Source organism: Trypanosoma theileri, assembly GCF_002087225.1.
Source record: "Trypanosoma theileri isolate Edinburgh chromosome Unknown TM35_Tth_16_V1, whole genome shotgun sequence".
Classification (NCBI taxonomy): domain Eukaryota; phylum Euglenozoa; class Kinetoplastea; order Trypanosomatida; family Trypanosomatidae; genus Trypanosoma; species Trypanosoma theileri.
This window is the reverse complement of record NW_021639858.1, coordinates 64,227-82,866: the sequence shown is the minus strand read 5'-3', so window position 1 is coordinate 82,866 and position 18,640 is coordinate 64,227. Positions and strand designations below refer to the sequence as shown.

General features: G+C 43.1%; 9 protein-coding genes across 9 annotated transcripts; all 9 read left to right on the top strand.

Moving 5' to 3' along the window:
• Positions 1-569: 569 nt before the first annotated feature.
• Positions 570-1,781, top strand: TM35_000161280 (preprotein translocase subunit YidC; the record flags this gene model as incomplete). Its single annotated transcript, XM_029026000.1, has 1 exon — positions 570-1,781. One exon carries the CDS (start codon positions 570-572, stop codon positions 1,779-1,781), a length of 1,212 nt encoding a protein of 403 aa, XP_028882556.1.
• A 391-nt stretch (positions 1,782-2,172) lies between these two features.
• On the top strand, positions 2,173-3,186 carry TM35_000161270 (uncharacterized protein; the record flags this gene model as incomplete). The annotated part of the gene is made up of 1 exon (XM_029025999.1): positions 2,173-3,186. The coding sequence occupies one exon, from the start codon at positions 2,173-2,175 to the stop codon at positions 3,184-3,186; it is 1,014 nt and encodes a 337-aa protein (XP_028882555.1).
• Positions 3,187-3,623: 437 nt separating this feature from the next.
• TM35_000161260 (40S ribosomal protein S15a) lies at positions 3,624-4,016 on the top strand (the record flags this gene model as incomplete). Its single annotated transcript, XM_029025998.1, has 1 exon — positions 3,624-4,016. One exon carries the CDS (start codon positions 3,624-3,626, stop codon positions 4,014-4,016), a length of 393 nt encoding a protein of 130 aa, XP_028882554.1.
• A 450-nt stretch (positions 4,017-4,466) lies between these two features.
• TM35_000161250 (transmembrane protein 184C) lies at positions 4,467-6,068 on the top strand (the record flags this gene model as incomplete). Its single annotated transcript, XM_029025997.1, has 1 exon — positions 4,467-6,068. The coding sequence occupies one exon, from the start codon at positions 4,467-4,469 to the stop codon at positions 6,066-6,068; it is 1,602 nt and encodes a 533-aa protein (XP_028882553.1).
• Positions 6,069-6,928: 860 nt separating this feature from the next.
• On the top strand, positions 6,929-7,477 carry TM35_000161240 (S-phase kinase-associated protein; the record flags this gene model as incomplete). Its single annotated transcript, XM_029025996.1, has 1 exon — positions 6,929-7,477. The coding sequence occupies one exon, from the start codon at positions 6,929-6,931 to the stop codon at positions 7,475-7,477; it is 549 nt and encodes a 182-aa protein (XP_028882552.1).
• Positions 7,478-10,031: 2,554 nt separating this feature from the next.
• TM35_000161230 (ATP-binding cassette transporter ABCA1) lies at positions 10,032-15,143 on the top strand (the record flags this gene model as incomplete). Its single annotated transcript, XM_029025995.1, has 1 exon — positions 10,032-15,143. One exon carries the CDS (start codon positions 10,032-10,034, stop codon positions 15,141-15,143), a length of 5,112 nt encoding a protein of 1,703 aa, XP_028882551.1.
• A 661-nt stretch (positions 15,144-15,804) lies between these two features.
• On the top strand, positions 15,805-16,218 carry TM35_000161220 (putative ATP-binding cassette transporter ABCA1; the record flags this gene model as incomplete). The annotated part of the gene is made up of 1 exon (XM_029025994.1): positions 15,805-16,218. The coding sequence occupies one exon, from the start codon at positions 15,805-15,807 to the stop codon at positions 16,216-16,218; it is 414 nt and encodes a 137-aa protein (XP_028882550.1).
• A 547-nt stretch (positions 16,219-16,765) lies between these two features.
• On the top strand, positions 16,766-17,656 carry TM35_000161210 (heat shock protein-like protein; the record flags this gene model as incomplete). Its single annotated transcript, XM_029025993.1, has 1 exon — positions 16,766-17,656. The coding sequence occupies one exon, from the start codon at positions 16,766-16,768 to the stop codon at positions 17,654-17,656; it is 891 nt and encodes a 296-aa protein (XP_028882549.1).
• A 310-nt stretch (positions 17,657-17,966) lies between these two features.
• TM35_000161200 (putative ATP-binding cassette protein subfamily A,member 8) lies at positions 17,967-18,638 on the top strand (the record flags this gene model as incomplete). The annotated part of the gene is made up of 1 exon (XM_029025992.1): positions 17,967-18,638. A coding segment is annotated over one exon (672 nt), but the record flags the coding sequence as incomplete, so codon positions are not given.
• Positions 18,639-18,640: the final 2 nt, after the last annotated feature.

The following is an 18,640-nucleotide window of genomic DNA, read 5'->3' as shown; positions in this document are numbered from 1 at the left end:
TTTTCTTTAATAGGCAGCTTAACTTTTTCAATAAAGTATTGATAATAATGTATTTTTTTCTTTACCTTCCTTTTTGTTTTAATGCATCCTCCCCATTGGGTGTGTTTTGTTTTTCCTTGTGTTATGTGCCAGAAGGAGCGTTCATTTTTTTTTTTTTNAAAAAAAAAAAACAGAAGAAATGAGAAAAGTCAAGGAGGGAATTTTAGAGTTAAAGTAAAGGAAATATTTTTTCCTTTTATTACTTTTGCCCATATTACATTCCCCTCCTTTTGATTTTTTTTTCACTTATTAAGCGCCTATTTTATTTCGTGTGTGTGTTTGTGTTTCTAAGGTACCTTTCTGTTACTCAAAGGAAGGCGTGTATAACGGAAAAAAAAAATCCATGGTCTACATGGACAAGTTGTTCTTGGTATTCCAAGTTAAAAGAATATAATATTATTATATATGTATACGTTTGTAATTTTTTAACATAAATTATTATTGTTTTTTTTTTTTTCTTTCTTTTTTTTTTTTTTCTCCCTTGTTCTTTCTTAAAGATGTCAGTCCGGTTAGTCCTTCTTAGGACGTCTATGCGGCGGGTTACACCATTCTGTGGTGCCACTGTCGCATCTGCTGCTTCTTTGCGTACTGCAGGTATAGTGACACTGACAAGTGCACGCAGCATCAGCTGGAATCCGGCAAAGTGGGGAAGTGGCGCTATTGCAGGACGGGAGTCACATCAAAATATCGAAGAGGAGCTGCCAGAAGTATTTGCACAGCAGCCATTAGAAGTAGATGATTTTATTCGTCCAGAAAGAAGTGTCTTTGAGAAACTTGAAGACTTCTGGGATTGGATAGTAAGTTTCATGCAGCCAGTGGAGAAGCAAATGGATATCATGCGTAGTCTGCGGCATGATGGTCTCTTCGGGTTTGACTTTGGAACTTGGGGACATGTCTTTTTTTTCTATGGTGTCGTTATGCGTCTCTTTACACTTATTCCATCTCTTTACAGTCACCGTAACGCCCTGAGGATGGGTCATATTGGTCCTCAAATTTCTGAAATTACTAATAGTCAAAGTCGTGCTAAAAATGATCGTACACTCAGTAGCGCTGAGAAGCGAGTAATTAAAGATGGATATAATCGAATGAAGTACGCATTAATGAAGAAACATGGTTGTGCACAATGGAAGAGTTTTTTAACGGCTATTACTACACCCATAACAATGTCTGCCTTCTTTTCCATTCGTCGTCTTGCAGTGTATGAAACTGACCTGGAAATGGCACCTTTTCTATGGGTTAAAGATTTAACTATGCCAGACCCAACGTATGGATTACCACTTATTTGTGCCGGAATGTTTTTAATGAATTTTGAATTAAACCAAATGATGCAGCGGGGTGGACGCAGTTCTAGCGGTATTTATATTCGTTGGGCAGTACGTTTGGGGTCTCTAGTTGGAGTCTACGCGTTTGCCTCACAACCTTCAGCTATGTTCGCTTACTGGATTGGTTTATCAACAGCGGGTCTCTTGCAGCCATTGTTGCTCCGGTGGCAACCATTCCGTGACTTTTTTCAATTCCCAGACCCACCACAGGCGGCTAAATCACAAATTATTACAGAGGTAAGGGGTCCATCAATCATGGAGCGTCTTTTCGCCTCAAAGGAAGAACAATCACGACGTGAGAAGGAACGACAGATGTTGCGTGATGAGCAAAAGAAAAAGAAATTTGATAAGGTTGATGACTATGATGAGGTTGTATTTGAAGATAACGATGACCTAATCAGGTCGAAGAGGAAAGGCTAAGGAGAGAGGGAAAAGTTTGAAGAAGAGGAAGATTGGTTGTAAGTGTGAGTGTTTTTCTGTGTCTCTGCATAATTTGCGTCAGAGAATGCGACACAAATAGAAAAACAAAAAAAAAAAAGAAAAGGAGAGAGAGAAGGAGAGATGAGGTGTGGTGTAGGGGTAATATGTACCTGTATCGTACATCTCCTCAAACCCGTAGTAAGAGCATCCATATCTTGATGCATGCATTTAGGATGATTTTGTGATTTAATTGATTTCCTTTTCTCTTTTTTTTTGTTTTGTTTTGTTTTTCTCTCTATTGTATATTATATATATATATATATATATATATATATATATATATATATATATACATTATCTCTCTGTGTGTGTGTGTGGTTAGAAGGGTGGGATGAAGCGGGGCCGGACGGAGGAGGACACATCACCGTCGGGAAGCCTCTGGCACCCATTCCGTGCGGATTTTAACGATCACTTTGAGACGTCCGTGATGGCGCTGCAGGATATCATGGTAGTTGTACAACAACTACGTCAACTTGTGCGTCCGTCAGCACCGGAGAACTTTATTGTGTACGATCCGTACTATTGTGCAGGTACAGTGGTACAGCACTGGAATACACTCGGTGTTCAGCGTGTGATTCACGAGAACCGTGATTTTTACAAGGACATTGAAGATGATAAGGTGCCGCATGAGTACGATATGCTGATAACAAATCCTCCCTTTAGCGGTGATCACATTGAACGTATGTTCAGCTACCTGGTGGGGGCGAAAAAACCCTTTGCCTTCTTAGTGCCTGATTACACAGCCACAAAGGAATGGTACAAGACGGCAGTACGGCGTCACTTCACGGCAGCACCGCCAACAGGAAAGGGCGACATAAATGCACCGCGGCGCACCCGACCAACTATTCCGGCCGCCGTGTTACAACCACCACCATTTCTCAAAATGGTGGCCACCGATGAGGAAGAAGAGAATGACAATGATAATCATCAAGGCGATCATGAGAAGAAAAAAGAGGAAGGGGGATCTCATGGAGATGGAAGTAGTGGTAATACCAGCAGCAGTGGCAAGAACAATAGCAATAACACGAGTGTTGTGCTTCCAATAGGTACGGAACCGTTCTATCTGGTGCCACGTGTCCGGTATGACTTTAAACATCCCAAAGGTGTGGGTAACGAGCACTCGCACTTTCGCTCCATGTGGTTTGTATGGGCGGGGCGGCACACAATGGAGGTGCTGCGCGGGGCAAAGGTGGAATTTCTCCGGCGCCAACACGAGACAACCACAAGGGTGCCGACACCGCATGTTGTGCACGGCTTGGATGCTCTGGCAGAGGGTCATCACTTGCAGTTGATGCCACGGCCCAATCCACAGCGTCGGGCAAAGCAGCGACACCCACGCAGTTAATGTAGACGACACTAACGAAGAAAAAGAAAAAAAATAAAAGGCGAGTAATAATCTCCATATATATATATATATATATATATATATATATATAGAGAGAGAGAGAGAGAGAGAGAGAGATTTATGGGAGTGGGAGTGGGAGTGGGTGACTTTAAGACATGATTGAAGAATGATGTGTTATATAGAAGGAAAAACGAGAAAAAGAAAAGACCTAAAACAGGGAATATCATCTTGTAGTTCTTCTTTTTTTTGGTTTTGCTTATTAATATGTTTTTTTTTTTTCAAATTAATCTTTCTATTCTAACCTGTTGAAATTTTTTTCTTATTTTCCATTTCTCTTACCAACTTGTACTTACTTTCTCTCTTTCATACACATATGTATACCCATACATACACACACAAAAAAAAAAGAAAAATAAGGGAACCAAGCGAACCCAAAGATGACCATGATGAGCGTTCTGGCTAACGCGCTCCGCAGCATTGCGAGCGCTGAGCGCCGTGGCAAGCGCCAGGTGCTTATCCGCCCTTCCTCCAAGGTCGTTGTGAAGTTCCTGCAGGTGATGCAGAAGCACGGCTATATTGGTGAGTTTGAGATCATTGATGACCACCGTGCCGGCAAGATTGTGGTGAACCTCAATGGTCGTCTCAACAAGTGCGGCGCCATCTGCCCACGCTTTGACTGCACGGCCCGTGACTTTGAGAAGTGGGTGAAGAACATTCTTCCCAGCCGTCAGTTTGGCTTTGTGGTGCTTACAACATCCCTTGGCATCATGGACCACGAGGAGGCCAGGAGCCGCAACACTGGTGGAAAGGTTCTTGGATTTTTCTATTAGGTCATGAATTTCCCTGCATTTTTTAAATTGTTTTTGTTTTTTTATCATTCTTTATTTTATTTTCTTTCTTTTTTGTTTCTACTGATTATATGAGAGAATGTAATTCTCTACCGCCATGTCGACTAACCGTGATTTTCTCTTGGTGCCTCGTATACATATATATGCTTCTTTTTGTTTTTTTTCTTTTCCTTGTCCTCTTTTTTTTTTTTTTCTGTTATGGGTGGGTGACGTTTGGCAATGAGAAACAAAAAAAAAAAAAGAAAACAAAGAGATAAGAATAGAGGAAAGGAAACAAGGATTTTTTTCTTTATTTATTTCTCTCTGTTTCTTCCTGTATTCGTCTGCTGTGGTGTGTGCGTGTGTGCTAACATAATCTTTCTGAGAGTGAAAGTAAGGAAAGAAGAAAGCCTACCAATTAGTATTATTTCTCTACGTGTTCTCTACGAGTCTATGGTGGAGCATGAAGTAAACGGCACTGACGATGGATCGTCAGTTCCCATTATGAGTCTTGACATGACATGGACGTTAAACCCCAGCGTCACATATGCAGCAGGTGTTTTTGTAGTGATTGCTTGTATTTTGTCATTTGCCGACACGCGTGAACACTTGGCTCGATTTGACTACCCACAAATGCAGATCATTATAATTCGTATCATTGCAATGATTCCCATATATGGAATTTTTTCACTTTTGTCACTTGTCCTTGTAAATATGCGTTTCTTTCTCGAGACTATACGAGACACATACGAGAGTTTCGTCCTATATATGTTCTTTATCCTACTTTTAAAGTACTGTGGTGGTGAGGGACAATTGTTGCGCTCACTAAAGGCAAAACGTTATAAAGGCGTACATCTATTTCCTGTTTGTTTTTTGCCAATGTATCCACTTGACACCGCGTTCTATCTTCGATGTAAACGTTGGGTGTTGCAATGTGCTCTGATAAAACCGTTATGCTCCTTTCTCGCTATGGTGCTCCATCCTATCGGCGTTTACAATGAAGGTGACTTCTCACTAAACAATGCATACACTTATGTGGCAATCATTATTAACTTCAGTCTTACAATGTCGTTATATTACCTCGTTCTATTTGAGGTTGAACTTGAGAAGGAGTTACACTACGCAAAACCTTTTCTTAAGTTTTTGTGTATTAAAACAATTATTTTCTTTAGTTTTTGGCAAAGTGTTATGGTGAGTTTGCTCGTAAAGGCAAACTTACTTTATACAGGTAAGACAGAACATGAACAGGAGCGTGTCGCTGCAGCTATTCAAGATCTTCTTATGTGTTTTGAAATTCTTCCTGTCGCACTTATGCACCGTGCGGCCTTTGGGCGTAAAAAATTAGATGAAGAGATGGCTGCTGTACCCATGTACATTAAAGACGAAAGCAACCGTAATATTCGAAGTAATATTGACGCAGCCTTAAGTATTAATGACGTTATTGAAGATACTCTAGCCACTATTTTTTATCGCCGAGGTAAACTTGTGGATCAGGAAAATACCGAATATGATAATCCTGATGACATGGATCAAACCAATAGTAATAAAGCGAAAGGTAATGCCATTTCAGCATCTCCGACGCCTGGTTCTGCTGTTGGTGGTGGATTTGGTGAGATGGACGAGGCGATGGTGGTGTATGGCCGGGACCCAACAGTGGGGGAACTCGTCCATCATGCGATCGCAACAGACTACGGCGTGCGGGCGGACGGTCTGCTGCACTTTGATGATGACAGCGATAGAGAAGAACGTAATCGTGATATGAATTTCACGGACACCGATGTTATTATGCGTCGCACACGGCATGAAGAGGCGAGTGAGGCGGTAAAAGTGGACACAGAACTTCTGCAGAGTCATCAAACACAGATGCAGACAAACACGCCACAAATTTACTGCGTTGTGTGTGGTCGATTTGATCGTGAAATGGTGCGTCGGAAAAATGGCTACAAATGCAAAGAGTGTATTGGTGTCAAGAGTAAGGCGTTGTTGCGTACCTACCAGAGAGAGACACTACAGCCCAGTGATGAGGGTTCTCTTGGTCCACCAAAGTCAAAATAAGAATATTGTGATGGTTACAAAGTTTTATTATTCTTCATTCGTTTGTATAGCGTGGCAGTTTTTTTTTTCTTGTTTTTTTTTTTTTTTAATTTGTACTTTTTTTTTTTATGTTTCTCAGACACAGTTTTCTTGCTTTATGGAAACCTGCTTGGCGTCGGTATTGATGTGCACACAGCTGTGTATAATTTCTTTGGATTTTCTTGTTCTCTGCATGTGTGACAGCCATACCTTTATTGTATGAAGGGTTCTATTTTAGCAGAAAAGTGGGTTTTTTTTTTTTTCGATGGACAGTCATAATCGTATATTGAATGGTCACAAAACAAGAACTACGGAATAATTGAAGAAATGGGCGCGCGAACGAAATCACTCTGTAAATATATATATATAGTATTTGATTTGGCAAGCAATATTTACAATAAGGACAACATAAAGGATTACTCTCTGTACCTACGTACTTACCTGCAGGAAGACACACCTCCTTCTTTTCTTTCGTTCTTTTTTTTTTTTTTTTCTTGGGTTTTGTCAGCCTAACTTTGCCCCACGGCATTGTTTGCTCTAACTATTTATTTATTTCTTGCATTTTCTCTGCTTAAGAGTAGGGGTTAGTGGCTCAGGGGGAAGTAGAGCCGTTCAAACAAAGAAAAAAAAAAGCAAGAACAACTGAGAAAAAAAGCTAAAAAGGTCACTAAGTGAAGAAGTGAAAGAGAAAAAAAAAAAAAAAAACGATATAAAGGGACGACGCTAAACCGGGTACACTCTCAGAGGAAAGAATTAACAAGCCGCTGTGCTAAGAGCATACAAGATTACACATACACTCACAAAAAAATTCACTGAAAAGGCAAGCGGTCTGTGCAGAAAGAATGCCCGAGGAAATCACCTCACACGATGTTGACTTCTCAAAGTATTGTGTACTGCAGAGTAATGATCAACCACCGCGTGAGTTTAAGGTGACGCGTGAGGTGGCCATGATGTCTGGCCTGTTGAAAGACATGCTGGACGACCAGGAAGGCACAGAGGCGATCATCCCGATCCCAAACGTGTCGGGTCACACACTCAGTCTGGTTATTGAGTACATGGAGCACCATCACAAGAACCGAGCCGATCCCATCGACAAGCCGCTGAAGTCAAAAATAGACACGATCATCTCGCAGTGGGACAACACGTTTTTATACACGCACCTGGTGAAAGACCACGACGAGAAGCAGCACGAGGTGCTTATTGACGTCATCATGGCTGCGAACTTTCTCAACGTAAAAGATCTGCTGGATCTTACTTGCGCGTGTGTCGCCAGCATGATCCGTGGGAAGTCGGCAGAGCAAATACGCGCACTCTTCAACATTGAGAGTGACTTCACAGCAGAGGAGGAAGAAAAAATACGTGAAGAAAACAGATGGTGTGAAGAAGCGTAGGAAGCGCGAAGAAGAGCATATATACATTTATACATATATAATATATAATATATAATTGTATATACGTTTTTCTTTGTGCGCATATGTTCCCCCCCCCCTTCCCCACCACCCCCTCCTTCCCCTCCTTTTTTTTCCTTCTCACTCCTCATATATATTTATATATATATATATATATATATATGTATATATATCCTTTATATTATATGATATATATCGGTGGGGTGGGGGAGGGGTAGATTCTGTGTTGGGAAGTGTTAAAAGGAAAAAAAAAAGTTCTAAGAGAGTGAAAAGGGGAGGAGAGTGAGGGGAGAAAAAAAAAAAAAAATACACAAGAGTCAAAGGAAAGTAAAGTAAGAGAAAAATATGGACATTTCCGAGGCGATTGTGATAGATATTTTTATAAGAAAAATAAACAAAAAAAAAGTGAGATATGGTTTTGTGTGCATCTGTAAAAGTACTAATAAAGGAAAAAATAAGAGATCTTTCTTTTGGTAAAGGAGAAAAAAAAAAAAAGAAAAAGAAAAAATACGGTAAAGGACTAAAGGGAGCAGCGAAATAATCATATTAGGGTGTGATGAGATAAAAGGAAAAAGACAAAAATGGAGGTGATCTATGCGGCACAGAGAGAAGTACTATTATGGGAGGACAAAGTGACGCAGACAGACACATAATTAGGGACAATAAAAAAAAAGAAAAAATGATAAATGAACAACTGTAGTTCCGGGGCTTCGGTTCTGCTAATGTTCTTTTTCCCCCTTTTCTCATTTTTTTTTATTTTTGCATGATTATGTCTTCTTCTTTGCCATTGTATCCGCTGTTCTGAAGGGAGGGCTGGAAAAGGGGAAAAAGAATAAAATAAGCAGAATGGAGGAAAAACAAGAACAGCCAGACTCAGAAGGAAAAAAAAAAATCATAAGTGTTAACTACGTGTGTGTGTGTGTGGATTTTTCTTTTTGCCTAGTTACCCCTATAAAGAAGTGGTAGTAACAGTAGGACCAGCAAAAAAACAAAAAGAAAAAAACAGAACAAGAACTACCGCTGGTGCTTCATCGGCCGGAAAAAGAAGCTGAGGGTCTTGAAAGCAAGAATGATCGGACGAACAGCCAGGTGGGGGAGACGCATCACACGTTACACTTAATATTTTTTTTTTCTTTTCTTTTTTTTTTGCTTTATCTGTTTCTGCCTCTATTGAGCTCTTTTTTTGTCTCTTTTTTGAGACTATTTTAGTTTTTTTTTTTGTTTTCTACTTTTTTATTTGGTGTTTTTTTTTTTCTTTTTATTAAGTCTTTTATTTAGTTTTCTTCTTTTTTCCCCTTTCATTCCCTTCTCTTTCGTTCTTTCATTTTTTCATTTGTTTATTCTGCACCTTCTCTTTTTTTTTTTGTTTTCGTGTGAGTCTACTTTTTTTTTTGCTACTGCCACTGTTGTTCTGTTTTTTTTTTTTATGTTGATGTGTCCCTTCATTTTCTTTTTGAGCAAAGAAACACAACAACAGTGACACGGTAATCATTTTCTTTCCTTCTTTCTTCAATTAATTCTCTTCACTGTTTTTTTTTTTTCTGCTGCAGACATGGTCCTCCTGCAGAGGATATACAGACACTAAACGCAACACCGCCGCACATGTTCTGTATATATATATATATATATATGCTTTATTATCTCTTCCGTTCTCCTTTTATTCATTTCTCAACTTCCCTTCTGGGCCACATGTTTCTTTCTGTGCGTTTTTTTTTTTCTCATACTCCATGCTTTGACATTTGTACGCCTTCAATTGTGGTTTTTACGACAGCTGTTTGTGTTATTTTTGATTTTTTTGGTGCTTTTTTTGCTGTTTGTTTTTGTGTCATTCACAGTCTGTTTCTATAACCATGTTGGGCAGAGATTGTCAAAAAATGAGTGAGTTAGTGAGAGTGACAGAGAAAGAGAAAGATAATGAAAGAAATGGAGAGAAGGAAAGAAGAAGATGTTTGTGTCATGAGGGGGAAGAACTATGAACCTATTCATGTATATATATATATATATAATATGCGTGGGGTTATGTAGGTTTGAAGGGAAATAAGGTGTTTTGCGTGAAGAAGCACTATGGGTCTCTGCAACTATGTACACACGTCATGTAAGTTGTTATTTGTGTGTGCATATGCTCTTGTAATTTAAACCTGTGAATGTGACAAACAAGACACGATAGCAATAACAATACAGGTATACCAATCTCGGGGACAAGTGTGTTCTTCCTCTGCTGACTGGTGCATCTTGGAAGTGATGATGGGTAGTGCAGTGGGAAGAGAAGGGAATTGGTAGGGAAAGGAAGCAGAACGGAATAAAGTGGGAAAGAAAGAGAAAAACAAACTAACAAGCACAATCAAGAAAAGAGGAAAATCAAATCGAAAAAAAAGGAAAGCAAAGCAGAATAAAAAGAATACCTTCTGCGTTGCGTTATTGTCCTCAGCTTCACGTGTAACTGTGGACAAGTGGGCTTCTAATATAAAATACACAAAAAAAAAAACACAAAAAAAGCACCAACAAGCAACAACAACAACAANGTAGTAAGCGGAGTATGCCGCGTAGTGATTTCCACACGTACGACCTGCAGGAGGTAACATTCGTTGATCAGTTTCTGGCTGTTTTTTGGCGTTTGGGTCTGCAGGGTCTGCGAAATAAGTTTTATCTGCTTCTTGAGATTTTTGTTCCGCTTCTCTTCATCGTGATCACTGTCATCTTGTGGGCCGTGTGGGGTACTGAACACTTTGATTTTCAGAACTATGTGGACTATGATAATCTTCCGATGGCAATCGATGGGAGTGTGTACAAGAATTATGTGTGCTCCAAGGATGCGGGTGGGATACCAGGGATTGCCACATGTTTGGATCTTTCCATGTATGACTGTGAGGGTGATGAGAGTTCACTGCCGTACAAAGGGCTGTGTGTTCACAAGGTCGCTGGGGGTGCCAAAGGACTTGTCGGTTTTTTCCTGAATTCCCTCATCGGTCGTATTGTACCCATCCCAACGCTTGATGGGCTCATCATGTACCAGTGGCTTGCACGCAAGTCAAACAACAGAAGTGTGATGTCCTCCGGTTTGATTCCCAATACGCGGGCGTCTGCGATCTTGTGTTCTGGAACCTTGTATTTTGTTGGTGATGCTGCGATTGTGAATGGAATAGTGAGTCATTTGAGATCGAATTCCCTATATTTCCATACAGTAGAGGGTGGTGTTTTCGGAACATTGGCTGAGGCCGAGGCTCTGGTCCGGGGAAACACGCTGAACTGGGGTATTGTCCACATATCAAGATTCGATGCCACTCACCTCGACGCCAGGATTTACCTTAACTACAGTGCGTTGCCAAAACTGGAGGAGATACCAGCAGATACGTATCCAGGTGGTTTCCAGTTTGATAAGGCGGAGTTGTACATTGCATCAGGGTATTTGACACTGCAGAGTCTGATATCGGAGTATCACATCAATTACTTCTATCCCACTGCAAAAGTTAAAACTACAATGTACGTGGCTGCGCAGGCCTTTGTGGAATATCGTCGGATACCCTTGTTGATTTACGCTCACGCGATATTACCCCTTATAATTGCTCTGGCGTTCCTCTACAGTGTGACTTACCGGACAAAGGTGATTTTACTGGAGAAGGAAATGCGCGTCCGTGAGGCCATGTTGATTATGGGGATGAGAGACTCCGTATTGTATGCGTCATGGTTTGTAAGACCCATAGCAGTCGATTTTGTTGTGTGCACGCTTGCCACCATCCTGCTAAAGTGTACATACATGACGCAAAGCGATGCATTTGTCATTTTCATGGTTTTCATTGTATTCACACTGACAACTATCCCATTTTCTGGTCTGCTGTCAACTTTCTTTAGCAAGGCCCGACTCGCGTCACTGCTTGCACCCATGGTATACTTTATTTTTACTGTACCGAACCTTCTGGTGCCAAAATCAGGCAATGCGGCGGTGATTGTATTTGCTTTGTTTTCACCGTCAGCATTTGTTACTTTGCTGAAGCATCTCATGTTGGGAGAGGTGTCGCGCGGTTTCGGGGCCAACGACATATCAAGTGACGCGTACCAGCCAACGATGGCTCTGATGATCCTAATGTTGATCGTCGATTTTTTCCTGTATACTCTCCTAATGTTGTACTTTGACGCGGTATTTCCGAAGGACTGGGGCACGCCAAAGCACCCATTTTTCTTTATCATTGACCCGATCCGCTGGTTACTTGGTAGAGGTAAAGAACATGGGGAGGGTGGTCCCGATGGATGTGCTGAAGACGGAGTTTTCGAGGACTCTGACAATGAACAGGAAAACGCCGTTCAGCTCTGTGGACTTCGAAAGGTATTTAAGCGTGGCGGGAAAAAGTTTGTTGCCGTGGACAACTTGTACTGGAACATAAAAACAAGTGAGATCTCTGTGCTGTTGGGTCATAACGGCGCCGGCAAGTCCACCACAATTAATATGATGACTGGAATGGTAAAGGCCGACGGTGGTGATTGCTATGTGTACGGACTCTCTGTGCGACACCAGCTGTCGAAGGTGCGCCAGCAGCTTGGATTTTGCCCACAGCATAATATCTTGTGGCCGGAGTTGACATGCCGTGAGCACCTGGAGTTCTTTGGGAGGATCAAGGGGTTAAAGGGTGCCAGACTGGAGAAGGCTGTTCAACGCATGCTAAGCGAGACGGATCTCTATGAGAAGATGAATTGTCGATCATCCGCCCTCTCTGGTGGGCAGAAGCGTAAGCTGTCCGTGGGCATTGCGTTCGTGGGTGAGAGCCCCCTTGTATTTCTTGACGAGCCGACTTCTGGCATGGATGTGGGTGCCCGTCGTCATACGTGGGAGTTGCTGAAGCGGATGGCGGCATCCCACACGATTCTGCTGACTACACACTACATGGACGAAGCAGATCTGTTGGGTGATCGTATCGGCATCATGAATGAGGGTCGTCTACAGTGCTCAGGTAGCAGCATGTTTTTGAAGTCAAGGCTTGGGTTGGGTTATAGTATGGCCATATCAGTACGGCCGGATGCTGACGTTGAAGAAATTGACGCAGTTGTGTATAATTGCATTAATGGGGCGGAACTACTTGGGAATACCGGATGTGAACTGACGTACCGATTACCTCAGCAAGAGGCCCCTAATGTTCCCGTGCTGCTCGACTTAATTGAGGAAAAGCATGATCTGGGTGTGCTTGGTTACTCCCTTTCTGCGACGACTCTTGAAGAGGTTTTTCTTCGTGTTTCACAACCTCCGACGGAGATGCCATTGTCCAATAATGATTTTTCCTTTCTGTGGAACTGTGGAAGAAGCAGTTCTTTGTTTTCATCACAGTTTCTCGTGATGATGATGAAGCGAGTGTGTATTGCTCTACGAGACCGACGCATGCAGTGCTTTCAACTCGTGTGTCCTGTTGTGTGTACGCTTGTGGCCATGTTGTTTGGTCTTGTTAAAGCAAACCACGTGGACCTGCTGGAGTTGTCATTTGGTATGTACCCGGGGGAGACCCTAATAGACACAGCCCAATGCAATCAGTTTTGGGGAAATGATCCAAGTTTGCCACATGTGATAATCAACGAAACGCATTTGAAGAATGCAAAATATCTTGGTGACTATGGTGCTGATACGTGGTTTGGGCACGGCCTGCCGCGCTATGCTAGTATTTCTTGCATTGACCGTGATCTGTACCAGAAAACAGGCACAACGAATCCTGTCATCATGCTGTACAACACCTCAGTTAATCACCAAGTTGGTATAAGCATGGCCGCATTTTACCAACTTTTGTTTGAATACATTGCGGGCCGTTCAGCCAACGTTTCTTGGTATGTGGGTACTATGCCTTCTAGTGTCGAGGCATCAGATGCGCTTGAAATTATTTTGATAGGCGCGATAATCATGATTCCGTTCACTTTTCTGCCCTCGAACCCAGTCGCATGGATAGTGAAGGAACGAGAGTGCGGCGCTCTTCATCTACAGAAGGTTGTTGGACTGCGTTTCTACACTTACTGGCTTACAAATTTTCTTTTTGATGTCTTGGCGTACATTGTGTCGGTAATTTGCATCATTCTGCTGTTCGTGATATTCCAGCGCAAGGAGTATATTGGGAGTGACACTGTTGGACCTCTTTTAACTCTTTTTCTTGTGTATGGTCTAACAAGCACCGTTGCCGGCTACGCCATCAGTTTTCTTTTCAGTGAGCACTCGACGGCGCAGACGGTCGTGATGGCTGTGGGTTTTGTGACGGAATTTCTGTTAGTTATGGTGGTGTATATCCTCTCACTTATTGAGAGAACAGCCACCACCTCTGATAACCTTCGTTGGCCCTTCCGTCTGATCCCGACGTACTGCATTGGTGAGGGTATTATCAACCTTGGGACATTTGGCAACAAGAAGGCCTCAGGTACTGTGAATTCGGCGTTCGCTCTCACCGTCACAGGATACCCTATTCTGTTCCTTGGAATTGAATTCCCTGTGTTTGTGTTGCTGGTACTTTTGATTGATCACCCCGGGAGGCGGTTATGGTGGGGTCGCTTGTGGTATCACCGACATGCGGAGCTCGACGATGGGGATTTTTCGCAGGGAGACTCTGACGTTGAGGACGAGCGAGATGCAGTGTACAACGCCGCACAACACAGTATAGATGATGGTGTGGTGACGGTGTTGAATTTACAGAAAAAATACGGAAATTCTAAACTGGTGGTGCGAGGTATTACATTCAGCATAATGCCTGGTGAAGTTTTTGCCTTTCTAGGCACCAATGGTGCTGGTAAGACAACGACCATCTCAATACTTTGCCAGCAGCTTTTGCCAACTGGCGGAACCGCCTCTGTATGCGGCTACGACGTCGTGGATGCTGGAGCAAAAACGTTGGAGTGCATTGGCTACTGCCCGCAGTTCGATGGGACTCTTGATTATTTGACTGTGGAGGAACATCTTCGTCTGTACTGCGGCCTCCGTTGTGTCATGGAGAACGAGAGGAGTAATGTTATTGAGTCCTTGCTTCTAATGTGTGACATCGCCAGATACCGCCGCACGCTGGCGCACGAACTGAGTGGAGGGAATCGCCGCAAGTTGAGCGTGGCGATTGCGCTTGTGGGTGGGCCGCGTGTTGTATTCCTCGACGAGCCGTCAGCTGGCATGGATCCCGTTGCGCGGCGCGGTCTGTGGACGATGATCAAGAGGATCGCCGACAACTGCTCCGTCGTGCTGACAACACATCACCTCGAGGAGGTGGAGGCACTGGGGGATGTAGTAGCCATCATGGTCGACGGCAAGTTGCGCTGCATCGGCGACAAGACGCATCTCAAAAATAAGTACGGTAGTGGGTTTGAGGTGACGGTGCGTCTCGGCCGCGATGACGAGCCAGCAGTGGCCGCGGTGGAGGCGTTCTTCTACGAGAGTTTCCCCGGCACACGACTCGAGGAGCGCCGCTCGAACCGCATGACGTTTGCCCTGCCGCGGACAACAAAATTGTCTCTGGCGTTTGAGTTGTTGGAGAAACACCACCTTGGACTTGGCTTGACGGATTATCACGTTTCGCAAACATCGATTGAGCAGGTATTTCTTCGAATCAGCGAGGAGGCTGAACGCGCACGTGAAGAAGAGGACGTTCGTTTGGAGGCTGAGAGGGCACAAAGGGGAAAGAGGCGGTGCTCATGTTTTTGTTAATTTATGTGTAAAAAAAGCTGCGGCAAAGTGCCTCAGCAGTAGACGCACGTCCCATGTCATTGATACTCTTTTATCTGCTGCAACCCTTCGTACTTGACCCGTTATTATGTTGATGTGGATTATTATGGTAGAATTGTTTCTGTAAAGTGAGGATCAAGCGATCCAAAGTAATATATTGAGTGTAGTAAAAGAAAATGATAGTATTGAAATTCTCTACAAGCTTGTTTTTTCTTTCAATTTGAGTTTTTGTAAGATCGATCCCTCTATTCTATTCTCTACAGGAGACGTGCCCACGTGTGTGTGTTTCTATGTGGTAATGTTTTTTTTTCTTTAATTGGCATCTTAACATTTTCAATAAATGAATTGATAATAATGTATTTTTTTCTTTACCTTCCTTTTTGTTTTAATGCATCCTCCCTATTGAGTATGTTTTGTTTTTCCTTGTGTTATGTGCCAGAAGGAGCGTTCATTTTTTTTTTTTCCGTTTGTGTTTTCACTCATGTCACTGCGTCCAGTGTGGTGGGCGTGAATGCAAGAGTATCTACAATATAGATATATGTGCCGTGATACTTCATTTTATGGTGTGTCTTATTATGTCTACTTGTTATATGTCTCCCCAATTGTGGTGTGTGCGTGTGTGTGTGTGNGCGGTCTGTGGACGATGATCAAGAGGATCGCCGACAACTGCTCCGTCGTGCTGACAACACATCACCTCGAGGAGGTGGAGGCACTGGGGGATGTAGTAGCCATCATGGTCGACGGCAAGTTGCGCTGCATCGGCGACAAGACGCATCTCAAAAATAAGTACGGTAGTGGTTATGAGATGCATATATGCATTGCGAATGCTGATTGGTATGACCATGTTGAGAGTTTTGTGAGTCAGATGTTTCCCGGCGCGACTTTAAATGAGTACAAAGGACAGCGATTTGTGTACGCGCTTCCCCACGACACATCACTTGCAAATACATTCCGTATTCTTCAGCAGTTCAAGGACACCCTTGGTATTACGGATTACTGTGTTTCGCAAACATCGATTGAGCAGGTATTTCTTCGAATCAGTGATGGTGCTGTTTAAGTGATGGACTTGTGTTTTGGATGAAGAGGAACTCGTATTTGTTAGAATATAGTGTATATATATTTTTTATTCTTGTTATTCTATTGTTTTATGTTGATTTTCTTTTTGTCGAAGGCAGTACTGTGGTTTTTGGGAATTCGCTTTCTGCTGCCTAAGATGGTATTTTTTTTTTTTTTTTATCTTTTGTGTGCATATTGTTGTGCGTTTTTGGGTGAGTTGGAGTTCTTGATATGTATGTGAACAACTTTTGTTTCTTCTATTACGGTGCTTTTTTTGCCGTCTGTTTATTTTTCTGTTTTAGTTGTTTGTGTTTCTTATTTTGATTTGTTTTTGTCTGTTTTTTGAATTGTGTATGTCTGGTGGTATTTATGGTATTTTGTACTTGTTCTAGCGGTTTATTGGCGTTCCCTTTGTTTTTGGATTGTTGATGGTTTGGACCACTAATATGTTTGGTGTCTATGTTTTTTTTTTTTTCCTACTATCTCTTTTTACTTTATTTCGTTGTTTTTCTGTTGTTGTGGATAGCGTGTATTTCTCTAGCTGCAGAATGCGTTCCTTTCTCCGGTTAACGCTTTGTTCTGTTGGTGCCCGACTGCCGTGTCTGCGGCGGGGCGGCGGCGTGCATGATGACACCGTCCGTTGGTGCCGGAGCACACCGCCGCCCACAGTGGTTTTGCCTGATATGCTGGATATGGACGAGGAGATGGCTGTCAGTGTGCATCGCCCATACAGCGAAGACGAGGCATCTCAACAGGCAGCTACGAGACGATTTTTGCGAGCGCTCATCACTACTCCTGACGAACAGGAGTGGAAGGATATGCTTTCTGCAGCGATTCGCCTCAACACATGGCGCGAACACCACATACGAGCAGTGGTGCGAAGTGTGCATCAGACACAGTATGATGATGACTGTAACAGTAAGGCGCTCACAGCCGGTGGTCGCTTTAAACACACCGGCAGCACACCGGCCAAGCGCCTTCAGCGTGCAGTTGGCGTCGTGCAAACAGCCGTGGACGAGGGGTATCAAGCAGCTCCTGAGTCAGTGCACACACTACTTGTTGTCCTTCTACGAGCAGCATCAACAGTTCCGAGTATTGCCGCTTCTGCTACTACTGGTGTCACAATGGATCAGCAGAAACAAGTGTCCCAGCCACCACTCACCACGCATGCCGCTGTATGGCAGTTTCTTGCGTGGATGGAACGAAACAACTACCACATTATGACGGCCGAAGTGTTGCAGGGACTCGAGCGTGTTGTTGACGATGTTGCACAGGAAGACGCAACCCAGAAGCGATCGGGGAGTGTTCGACAAAACCGGTTAGAGTACCTGCGACGCGAACGAGACGGATTGTACTGTGCTGATCCCTCACAGCTTCTGTGTAGAGAAAAGTGCCGGGGGGCTCCGCCTGTGACAATGCCGAATGATGCTCGCAAGTGAGTTCTTTAATTGTTTTTTTTTTTTTTTCTTTTTTTCCTCTGGGCTGGACAAACGACGCATTATCATCATAGTCTTTCATTAATAGGCATACACTCCCTACTCGCAAAACAAGAAAAAAAGAAACAACAACCTCAACAACAAGAACAGAAAAATAATATACCCTTGGTGAACTGAGCAATAATTTTTTTTGCTGTCAAACAACCGACGTGTGCGCACGCATACGACCAATCCACAAAAGCATACATTCTCAAAGTGTGTGTGGTTTTCACGAGAAAGAGGTAAAATCCAAAAAGAGGAGATATATTTATATATGAACACCAATCCATTTGTAAGCAGTAATGTGTGTACCCACAACGACGAGGACGGGGCCGTGTCTCCCTTCATTGGACCCCGTGGAGACGGCGGGTCCCATCGTCATGTGCCGTCCGGCATCAGTCAAGCGCAGAGTGTTTTTGTGGAAGAAGTGGAGATGAATACAAGTGACTCCCGAAGCGGGGACACTGCACCGCAGGAGGTGCAGCCAAGGGTAGATCTTGTCAGTTCCTCCTCTACAAACGGACCTCGAGAGGGAAGTACAGACGAAATTCCTCCCCCAAACAAGGAAGACATCACCGCCCTATTAGCCGATATGTATGCTACACGTACCGAGAGAAATCCTAGTTGCCTCCAACAACTGAGTGCGACTCTTCAACGCGTCTTACTGCTCAAACTTCGTCGTCCTTGTGGAACAATTTCTGAATTTGTTGTTCCAGTTCTATTCATTGTTGGCACCTTTATTCTGTGGAAGATTATTGGTGGTGGACTCCATCCCCAAGTTAACTATTATAACTCAACGGATTTCTTGCAATCTATGGCAACGCAAACGTTTATAGGGAAATCAGTATGTTATAATGATACCATAGCTGATACTCCCATTGAAGGCATTCAAAGTTGTAGTATATTGGATCCAAACTACACTATTATATGTGCTCAACCCGGTGGCGA